Raw genomic sequence first — 10,822 nt, forward strand, 5'->3', positions numbered from 1 at the left:
GTGTGATCCATGCCTCCAGACTGACGAGGGCTAATATTTAGTCTGCCCTGCTGCTGTAATTCTTGGTATATTTTTGGGGTTTGGTTCTCTGTATGATGCCTCATCATCTCATGTTAATGTTTTCTCTGATTCTCTGTGATCCCATCCACTCTGATTATATGAACTCACAGAATTTGTTCAATCATTACTTGAAATAGTTAGATTTAATGAATTCAAAAAATTTTAAATTAGATAAATACTCAACTTGAAATTTGTTTATTTTAAGCTCAAATTTGGAAAATCATTAATCCTCTTTCCTCAAGCAGTTTAGGTATGAGTCGTATGACTAGGTGGGTTTTCTTGATGGAACCATATCCTCTCCATCTGAGTCTTTCTGAACAAATGATCCCCTGTTGACCTAATAAAAAACATCTCCGGTATGGAGTAAATTGCAGAAACTCTAAACTAATGTTAGCGGTATCGGATAATGCATCTCAAAGAGGGACTCACTTTGATCTCTCGTGGAAAAAAACCACTTACTAATTACCTTCAGACTATCAAAGGTTTGGCTAATCGATCGGCACTTGCTAATGTGTCTTTGAGGGATGATGATCTTATTATCTACGCTTTCAATGGTCTTGGATTTGCATTCAGAGGTATAGCCGTAGCAGTTCCCGTCCATGAAAGCCGAATCTCATTTGAAAAGCTACACGATAAGCTAATGAAACACAGAACCTTTCTCAAAGCGTGAAGAAACTCCCACCGGCTCTCTCTTACCATTAATCAGGGGTGAAATTTGGGTAGGTTGGTCCAATCCAACCCAAATCAAACCCAACGTTTGAGTGGTTTAGCTAATCATTTTCAATATTTGGGTTAGACTCGAGTTAAGTTTTTCAACTTGAATTAAATTTGGACGAGTTCTAACCAAAATTTGGACAATCTAAGTCTAATTAAAACTCAATTTAATATTTTTATAATATTTATATGGTATATTAACTCGTATAAAAATATTTGAAATTTTATCTTATTTTTTATTTAAATTCCTATATAAATGCACAAAAAAAAAATCATAAATTGATTTTGAGTTATTCAAATTGATTAACCTCAACTCCAGTCTCACTCAATTAACCCAAACTTAATCGAGTTTAGAGAAATGAGATTAAGTTGAGTAACTCAAATTAAATATCTCAACTCATATTGATCATTTAGGATTGTACTAGGATTAATTATCAACCACACCACCCAAATTGCAGCATTATCATTACTATTAATAGCACTCTCACCACTGGCTGCAACAATCAGGCTTATAATGGAAAGAAATTTCAGCATCGTGGAGACGCCCAACCATTTAAAGGCAAAGAAGTCTCATAACTTCATTCCAAATCTACCAAATCAATCTGCTGTAATCAGGAAAACCAAACAACAAAGTAATATCATATAATAATTAAGCAAACTATCCATATTGAAGGGAGTGAGTGTTAAGGACTTATTTCCGAGACATTAATAGCGAGAGTTTTAAAATTATTATAATAAATTAAATGATAAAATTCACTTGCATAAAAATAAACCAATCAGAAGATATTCCAAATATATATATATATATATATATATATATATATATATATATATATATTTTTTTTAAACTAAGGAATAGATCATAGTAAATTTCCAAAGAGTATTATTTGGTTCATTTTAGCAAATTTAAACAGTTGATAATTTAAAAACATATAAATCTAAGTATGAAATTATAAAATGGCTTATTACACTATTAACCTTTAACTCCAAAAAAGTCACTTAAATTCCTGAAAGAATTAATCCACGACATAGCATAAATAAATTAATTAATATTATTAATTAATTACAGTAAGTCCCTAAATTTTGTAAAACTTACGTAGGTTCAAATATATATAGGGTAAGGTTATAGACATGTAGACACACAAGTAAAAAAAAAAAACAAGGTTTTTAACGTGGTTTGATTATCAATGTGATCCATATGTCCATGAAGTGTATCAACACTCAATAATCCATTAATGAGAAAAATTACAATGGTGAAACCTTTGAAAAACACCTCTCAATTCATATTATGAAGGTTACATAACTCAATACGAATTTGATCTAAATTCATTTTTACTCGAGTCAGATCCATAAAAAGCGTGTTTGGTGCATATCGTATTGATGAATCATATCAAACTTTGGTACTTCTAGATGGAAATGAAGAAATGCATTTTTGCTCTTTCATATTTATTTATTTATTAAAAAAAAAAGGAAAAATAAGTGGGGTAAAAGAGTTGGTGGAGGCATTTAATAATTCTCTATTGTAAGGGTTTTCTGCGGGTTAGGAATCTACAAGCAAAATAAAAATAAGAATTAAATCCAAAAGGGTGCTACCGACTGAAGAGGCCGATGCCCAAAACATTGGTGATTATGGGCCAATTTGACCTTCATCTAAAGAGAAAAAGAAATTTTTTTTTTTTTTTTAAATGTCCATGGAAAAAATTGAAGGAAAAAAATATCAAATTTAAGAGGATTACATTTTTCCCATGGAAATTGAAAGGAAAATCTTTCGACATTCCCCCCTATTCTTGTAGACATTTTTTCTTTACATTTTTCATGGTATTTAAACATACAAATATCATTTTTTTCTTTTTGACATTTTTTTCCTTGTCTTAACATATTCTATTAAACATGTCCTTAATATTTAATGGCATCAATTAGTAGGGCCAAAAAAGTGAAAAGTGAGTAGAAAAATCACTTATACAAATCATATTTTTCCCATAGATTAAGGACTTGTTTGGGTTATAAGGAATTAACTTTTCTCTAACAAAATTTAATATATGATTTAATTAGACTCCTTGAAAAAATAATAGAAAGTTAGAAATGGTTTAATTAATGTGTGAATGTGTTTTAATATTTAGTGTGTTTCTACTTACTAAAATGCTTAAAAGTTAGTAATTAAGTGGATTTAGGTAAAACTTAATATTTATTACTTAATGAATTAAATATTAATTTTAAATTAAATTATTCATAAATAAGTATTTATTAAAACTTAATATTTATTATTGAATAACTTAAGTTAAATTATTCTTAAATTGTTAACTTAAAATATATTAGTTATTTTTTACTCTAAATATTAAAGTTGTTGGGTAAAAATTAACTTAAATTTTATTTTAAGTAACCAAATTGACATATTTACCTTTTAATGTTTATTATTATTAATTTTAATTAATATTTATTTTTTTTAATCTTAAGTAATAAATTTATTTATTAAATATTCATACTTAAAGTCTTTTAGATATATAAAATAATCTTAAAATATTTATTATAAAAATGAGTCATGATTTTGGAATTATGATTGTTAAATATATTTTCATTAAACATGGGTAAATAAGACAAAATAATTTGAAATTAATAATAAATTAACTATTTTGACTTAAGAATTAAAATCATTTTTAACTTTAAATTGTGATATTAATAGTGCATTTAATAATAATTCTAGAAAGCGTTTTTAGTATTTCTAATACTTGAAAGATAAAATATTTTAAGTATTTGAAAAATTATAAACGTATTCTAAAATCACTCATAAATGCATTCTAAGTTATTTTATCAAACATGTTTAATTTACTTAATAATTTAAATTAAATTATTAAGTTACTTTAAGTCATTAAGCTGATTTATCAAATATCTTATAAATGTAAAAAAAGGAAAAACAAAAAAAAAAAAAGTATCATTGTATTGCTCTGTTTGTGCTTGAAAGATTTATTACTTGGTCCTATAAATTGTTCTTTATTTCAATGTATTTTTTTAAAGTAGAAAGAGCAAACAATAGTAGTACGAATTTTTCAGAATCATGAAAACCTATTTTTAAATCATAACCTCTTAATATTAGGTGGATTTTGTAAAATTTAAATCCATATTTGCTAATCGGCCACCCTTTGGAGACGAAGTCTTCTCCTCACAATATATAGATCAGTGTGTGGCTATCGAGAAAATAAGATAAAGTTTGCATAGGTACTGTTGGAAGTTTCAACACTGCAAATTGAATTAAGTTAGAGACGTAGGATATGGATGCAGAGTTGTTCAAGGCTGCAAGAGATGGGAATATTGAGGCTCTGCTCAAGCTCCTGGAAAGGGATCCTCTTCTCCTGGAGGGCGTTGCCACCGCTAATAATCCTCTGCACGTAGCGGCCATGCTAGGACACCTTGATTTTGCAAAGGAACTCCTCAAGCACAAATCCGATGTGGGGGAGTATGCAAAAGAGCTGAACCAACATGGATATAGCCCCATGCACTTGGCTGCTGCAAATGGTCATCTTCAGGTTGTGGAGATGCTTTTAGGAATCAGTCGTGAGCTCTGCTGTGTCAAGGGAAGAGATGGGGTGACTCCTCTTCACTGTGCTTCCATCAAAGGTAGACGTCAAATTATTAGCCTTCTTCTCTCTGCTTGACCGCCCTGTGTTGAAGAGGTTAACGCATGGAATGAAACTGCCCTGCATGTTGCCATTAAAAACAATCAGTTCGAATCTCTCAGAACATTGGTGGAAGGGCTGAAGCAGTGCAACAATTTGGTCATTTTAAACTCGAGGGATGTCGAAGGAAACACTGTTCTCCACCCCTCTGCAGCCACAAAAAATCATCAGGCAAGTCTCCTGGAGGTTACCCTTTTCCGCGATTTTTCTTCCTCACTACTCTTTTCTCAAGGACCACCCTCCCCCACCTAATAACGACAACAACAATAAAAAGATCAAAAGAATCCAAGAATTATTTTGAGTGGGAAAAAAAAAATGTTTCTTTTGTTAAACAGCTTCGTGGTGTTTGCTATATCTACTTAACATACCATATTTATGTGAATTGTAAACAGGCTGTTGAATTGTTGGTAAATTGCAATGATCCTGGGGTACTGGAAGTGAACGCCACAAATAAGAGTGGACTGTCGGCATTGGATCTTTTCATATTGTGTCCATGTGAATCAGGGAGTGGTGCAGAAACCATGAGGCTCCTGGGGCGCCTTGGAGCAGCAAGAGCACAGGACTCGAATCCCATAGCTCAAGCGGCTAGAGAAGGGATAAAAGACCTGGAGAGGTACTTTGAATTTCGGTTGGACAGGGATAATCCGAGCGACGTCCGAAATGCATTGCTGGTTGTGGCTGTACTAATGGCCACAGCAACCTACCAGGCAGGGCTAGAGCCTCCTGGTAAAGCCCTTCTAGCAACCAATCCCTACGCTTTAGCGGGGGTCATGCTTGCCAATAGTGCAGGGTTCTTGGCGTCCATGAATATGATTGTCGTACTCACTCATAATTTCCCCTTCAAATTTGAGTTGTTTGTTGCTGGATTGGCAATGGGGGTTACCAATGGCAGTGCAATGATCACACTTGCCCCACAAGGGCCCATAAGACACACCTTCATTGCGCTCTCCATCATAATGCCTTTAGCAATATACATCTGCAGACTCGTCAAAGCAAGAATTAAGCAGCATAGACTGAGTTCAGGTGCCTATAGGCGTCATGCGAGTGCATAATACTGATATCATGGAGCCACAGTTGCGTGTTTACAATTGCACAAGACGGATAGGTGACAACACCAACCACTGCAATCGATTACATACAGTTTGGGATGTATGTACAATCAAATGATAAAGAATTTCGTATCTTTTGTGGATGTAATTCTAATCGATTTGTCCTTCAAAACTTTATATTTGTGGATGCTTGCTATTTGCTATTTACCAGGAGATAATCACTATAAAATACCATATAAATGTTGTTTTGATGTTGAAAATTCTTTGGCCGCTTGGTCAATGCATGATAAATGGTATAAATTTATTGGCCTGATGAGAAATTGGGGTTGTCAAGACAGAATCATGAACTATGATGAATGTGAAAGCTGCATATGATACTCTTTGGAGCATATGCATTTTTTTATTAAAAATTAACAATGATTATAAATAACTAAATATATAAATACATTTTCCTTAATTACTACTTACCTAGTTGAAATTTTTGGAGCATGCTTGGAAATTGGTTTACTTTCTATCTTAAAAAATACATCAACTATTCAATTCAACTAGTAAACTTTCAATGAGTAAATTTCAACCAATATGACAAAATTATTTATTTGCATCCTTATCTAACAATGTAGATTTCATTTAGGGTTGTAACTTGAGCGGATTGGTCTAATCCAATTCAAATCCAACCTAATGTTTTGGATGGAGTTTGTATAATAATTTTCAATACTCGGGTTGGACTTGGGTTATTTTTTTTCAACATGAGCTTACTTTGAGTTAGGCTCAAGCTAAGATGTAGGTAACTAAAGTCTAACCCGTACCAATTTAATGTTTTTATAGTATTTATAATGCATATTATCTTATATAATAATATTCATTTTTAAAAATTTTTGAGAAAAAAATATCAAATTATATTATATCATGTACTTTTTCATTATTTTAGAAAGATACATAAATTTATTTATTTTTACTTTTTTATTACTATTTTAAAATTTTATCCTATTTTATATTTAAATTTTTATATAAATATATAGAAAAAAAAGTTATTTAAAAGAATTATAAGTGAATTTTAAATTATATAATTCTATCAACCTAACCAACCTAAGTTTAACCAAACTAATATGAACTTAATCCGAAATTAGATAAATGAGGCTAATTTGAATTAGGTTGAGTACCTTAAGTTAAAGATCGGATTGAGTTGAGTGCTTTTAATTCAGGTTGAATTTGGGTTAACCATCAACTCAAGCAACTCCAACGCCCAAATCACAACCTTAATTTCATTGTACACTTGCATTCAACTAATAAACTTTTAATGAGTAAATTTCGATCGATAAGATTGGAAAGTGGATGAATCCAAGATTTGAAAAAAAACTAATTCATTTTTAAAAATATATATCACAAACTAAATCTCCTATCAAAATGATTTTCAAACGGATGCTTCTAAACTATGATGGCATCTACATGGTTCAATAAATTTTTTTTATTTAACATCACAAATTCGTAATTAGTAACCATGATTTTGAATTTATTTTTAATACATGAAATTGTAATTGAAGATTATGATTTTCAATTTATCTTTAAAATCATAATTACCAATTATGGTTGTAAGCTAAAATTTAAAATTATAATTATCAATTAGGGTTTTATTATATGGATAAGAAATACTGGTCTAAAAATTATTTTGTCAAGTCTTTTTTATTATAAATTATTTTTGCTCAAAACTCGTGAATGTAGCCCAAAACCTTTCTTTTTTTTAATGTTATTGTGTAACATTATTGCCATTTTAATATTAGAATGTATTTTGTTAGGTGCTTCGAAAACTTGTGCATTCAATGTAGATGTAACAGTAGAGTACAAAAATGAGAAGCCATATCTGAGGTGGAGGATCACTCTCACTCTTTTTTAAGAGTCAAACTCAGCCATGTTCTTCTGAACCTTCTTTCCAAACCAGACCCCCCATCAAGCTCACCACCATGTCAATGGCCTTGTTTTCCCCTCCCATTCCAACCCACCTTCCAACCCTCTCACCCAAACCCAATTTCACGCTCAAGCCAAGTCTCTTTCTGAGATCCAAGAAGCACCAACTCTTGCTTCTGTCCGCAAAGGCCACAGAAAATGGTGCCGGGACTTCAACCTCTGCCACCACTGTGGAGCCTGAAAAGGCAGAGGAGAAGGCCCCAGAGGCTGCTGTTTTGGATTCACAGCCTAATGGGGCTGCTGCTGCTGGGGATGTGGTACTGGTGACTAAATTTGAGGACCTCAAATGGGTTGGAGGGACCTGGGATTTGAAGCAGTTTGAGACTGATGGGAAGACCAACTGGGATGCTGTTATTGATGCTGGTGAGATTTATTATTGCCTCTTCTTATCTTCTTGAATATGGTGATACTTTTCTGATTCCTGTTGCTTGGTTGCTCAGAAAATTTGGGAAAAGAAAAGAAATTGGGGTTTCGACTGTTTTCTTTTTAAGTATCTCAGACCTTTGAAAGGAAAATCCCCAGTTCGAACATCCATAACACAATTATTTGGCTAGGTTATTGTGATTTATTTGTAATTTTTTTGGAAACCCAATACCACAAAAATGGTAAAATCCAAAATATTATCAGTATTATTATTTTTACATACCAAATTCTTGACCAATAAAATGGGGTTTTTATTGTAATATGGAAGTTTTTGTCATCAAGATCAACAAATTATCCATATGAAGTAAATAATTTATATTTTTGCTATTCAGTTTTCAATCCTATATAATATCAGTTCATTATTTAGGTCATTATCCCCCAATTATCCGAGAGAAATTAGGCAACCACTTGGAAAAGTGAGCATGGGCATGCCCCAGAAAATTTTGGGGAATAACATAATCTGCCTATGTTGTTGCAAGAACAAGAGGCAAGAGAAGGGAAAATGGATGTGGGTTTAGGCATTGAGGCAAAAAACCAGTGGCCTGCTATGTAATAGAATGCAATGCTCAAGATGAAGGAAATGATCAGACATGGTTCTTGTAGTCAAGCACAAATTACTGTGCAAGGTTTAAGTTATTTGAGTTGGGATTCTCTAGGTGAATGGCCTATTTCAGCAGGCCAATCGGTGATCCATGTTTCTAGTGATCTATGGTACCTGGAATCTCCAACTTCACCTAGCGCACCCTTGTTGACACCATACATGACACGACATGGGTGTGAGATCCTTGTCAAATACTTCTACTTTGCGATATGATTGCTTGATTACAATTCATTTATTTTTATTTTTCATTTTTAATTTCCTTAACAAATTATTACTTGAGAATATTTAGGGGTAAAGAAGAAAAGATAAAGATAAAGATAAAAGAATATGTTTCCTAGACATGTACCCATACCCTACACCCCACTTCCAAGCAACATGGCAAATGATTGAGATGTATGTCTTGGTGTCATCACTATTGCAAAGTAGTAAATCGGGGAGTACAGAATTTATTGTTGCACTAAGAAGATGGCTTCCTCATATTTTCTATTTTTTGATAACTTATGAGTTATTGAACTCCTCTGAACAGCCAGCTATCACGCCAGTGATGATGGCTTTGAGAGGATTTTGATAAGGTTTTTCTTAACATTGGGCTATTAAGAGTTATTAAGATAGATAAAGGCTGGCTTGCTGGGGAGGGATTGATACACTAATGGCTCTTGCAGCTTTTAGGTTGTCACTGTTAGGTGGTTCTATTGATATGGATATAGGGCTGTATTAGATTCTCCACTGATGGTGATTGAAATTGTTGTGCATATCCCCTAATGGTTCAAGGGATTAAGTATTCATAATATTAGTTTTCAAATTTGATCAAAAATGTTTTTATTTCTAAGATTACGACCTCAGGATAGGATTTGTTCTCTTCCGCTCCAACAGCACTCCCCACCTCCTCTCCAAAACTGCAATGCTACATTTGATAACCGAGAAGACTTAGAAAAGGTGTTAGATGCTAAGAAGTTTGTAACTGATTGGAATAATTGGGGGCATCTTCTCAAATGCTTTCAAGGGCAATAGAATATCCTGAAGTAATTTAATAATTCCATTGCATTTAGCAGTCATAAAATGAGTTCATTGTTTGTTCTAATATGGAGATAGAGATGCACCAAGTATTTCTTTGTCTGATTAATATCTTTCACAGGCAGTAGAATTCCCATGGTAGTGCAATATTCCCATTGCACCAGTGGCATTTTCAGATGTGTGTATATGTATGTCTAGAGAGAGTCTCTTTTGCTCTCGGTTTTTCGTGACATGCTTGAGATAAAGGCATTTCCATAAGCATTCATGTTCAATTTTCCTTTTCCCATTTCCATTAATTTCTTCTTTTGGCAATGAAGAATTGGTGGTTTAGAAAATGGGAACTCAATATAATCATCTTTTTTGTAATTAACTTGTTCTTGCTCCTGATAATCTTCAGCGCTTTCTTGGTTTCTAATGAACCTCCTTGGCTAATCCCTTTTCCAGAGGTTAGGAGGAGAAAATGGCTTGAAGACAACCCAGAGTCATCCAGTAATGATGATCCTGTAGTTTTTGACACTTCTATCATACCTTGGTGGGCATGGATAAAGAGGTTCCATCTTCCTGAAGCTGAACTACTCAATGGTTTGTTCGCATCCCTTCTGAAATTTTAAGGAGAACAGTTACTTGCTGGCCTTGTACTGATCCAGTTTATTGTGCTTAACGAGTTTAATGCAGGCCGTGCCGCAATGATAGGGTTCTTCATGGCTTATCTGGTGGACAGCTTGACCGGGGTAGGTCTCGTCGACCAAATGGGCAACTTCTTCTGCAAAACTCTATTATTCGTAGCAGTGGTGGGAGTACTTCTAATCCGAAAGAACGAGGATTTAGAAACCCTGAAGAAGCTCGTGGATGAGACAACCTTCTATGACAAGCAGTGGCAAGCATCCTGGCAAGATGAGACCCCTAGCAGTTCCAAGAATGACTAGTGTAAACGTAGTTCATGACTTTGTTCTTTTCAAAATCCCGTCTATCTTCGTTTTCATATTGTGTTGCTGCAAATTTTCTTTTCTAGTAAAGAGTGATTGATCTGAATCTCTATCCTCCTTTGTGTTCTGAGTTTCTTCAAGTATAATTATTAGCTTTCAATGGCTTCAAAATGTCCCAGTTGATGTCTCGTGAATTTCTGCAAAATTTCCATGCAGGGCATGAAATATTTCCATTTTGCAAGTTAATAACTTACCGACATTGAAAAAAAAAAAATCATTTCATTTTTGAACCATTATTCATATCATGCACTGTCGCATCTCATTTATAACGGATGTATCCATCTAATGAGAGGTGGTCTCTTTCATGTCCACGTGCCTCACGTTAATTTTACGATCTTTCTT

General features: G+C 33.3%; 4 protein-coding genes across 4 annotated transcripts in view; all 4 read left to right on the plus strand.

Annotated features, from left to right (window-relative positions):
- The window catches only part of LOC100252729 (ankyrin repeat-containing protein NPR4), a 1,531-nt gene extending 1,525 nt beyond the window's left edge, over positions 1-6 (plus strand). Inside the window, exon 2 of the mRNA XM_002269221.2 lies at positions 1-6. This exon is cut by the window's left edge and continues 852 nt beyond it. Coding sequence (XP_002269257.2) covers positions 1-6 — 6 coding nt within the window.
- Positions 7-4,040: 4,034 nt separating this feature from the next.
- LOC132254933 (ankyrin repeat-containing protein BDA1-like) lies at positions 4,041-4,424 on the plus strand. The gene has a single exon (XM_059742009.1). It carries the CDS (start codon positions 4,041-4,043, stop codon positions 4,422-4,424), a length of 384 nt encoding a protein of 127 aa, XP_059597992.1.
- An 8-nt stretch (positions 4,425-4,432) lies between these two features.
- LOC132254851 (uncharacterized) lies at positions 4,433-5,745 on the plus strand. Its single transcript, XM_059741484.1, has 2 exons — positions 4,433-4,616; positions 4,838-5,745. The coding sequence occupies exon 2, from the start codon at positions 4,967-4,969 to the stop codon at positions 5,495-5,497; it is 531 nt and encodes a 176-aa protein (XP_059597467.1). The 5' UTR covers positions 4,433-4,616; positions 4,838-4,966; the 3' UTR covers positions 5,498-5,745.
- Positions 5,746-7,227: 1,482 nt separating this feature from the next.
- Positions 7,228-10,526, plus strand: LOC100855146 (light-harvesting complex-like protein 3 isotype 1, chloroplastic). Its single transcript, XM_003635026.4, has 3 exons — positions 7,228-7,819; positions 9,939-10,076; positions 10,170-10,526. The coding sequence occupies exons 1-3, from the start codon at positions 7,453-7,455 to the stop codon at positions 10,418-10,420; spliced, it is 756 nt and encodes a 251-aa protein (XP_003635074.1). The 5' UTR covers positions 7,228-7,452; the 3' UTR covers positions 10,421-10,526.
- The last annotated feature ends 296 nt before the right edge of the window (positions 10,527-10,822 follow it).

Source organism: Vitis vinifera, chromosome 2 (assembly GCF_030704535.1).
Source record: "Vitis vinifera cultivar Pinot Noir 40024 chromosome 2, ASM3070453v1".
NCBI lineage: Eukaryota > Viridiplantae > Streptophyta > Magnoliopsida > Vitales > Vitaceae > Vitis > Vitis vinifera.

Excerpts from the sequence above, each read along its gene's own strand:
- LOC132254933 (XM_059742009.1), top strand. The coding sequence starts at position 4,041 with ATGGATGCAGAGTTGTTCAAGGCTGCAAGAGATGGGAATATTGAGGCT.
- LOC132254851 (XM_059741484.1), top strand. The coding sequence starts at position 4,967 with ATGAGGCTCCTGGGGCGCCTTGGAGCAGCAAGAGCACAGGACTCGAAT.
- LOC100855146 (XM_003635026.4), top strand. The coding sequence starts at position 7,453 with ATGTCAATGGCCTTGTTTTCCCCTCCCATTCCAACCCACCTTCCAACC. Across the intron at positions 7,820-9,938 it reads GGATGCTGTTATTGATGCTG|AGGTTAGGAGGAGAAAATGG; the intron begins GTGAGATTTATT and ends TCCCTTTTCCAG. Across the intron at positions 10,077-10,169 it reads TGAAGCTGAACTACTCAATG|GCCGTGCCGCAATGATAGGG; the intron begins GTTTGTTCGCAT and ends AGTTTAATGCAG.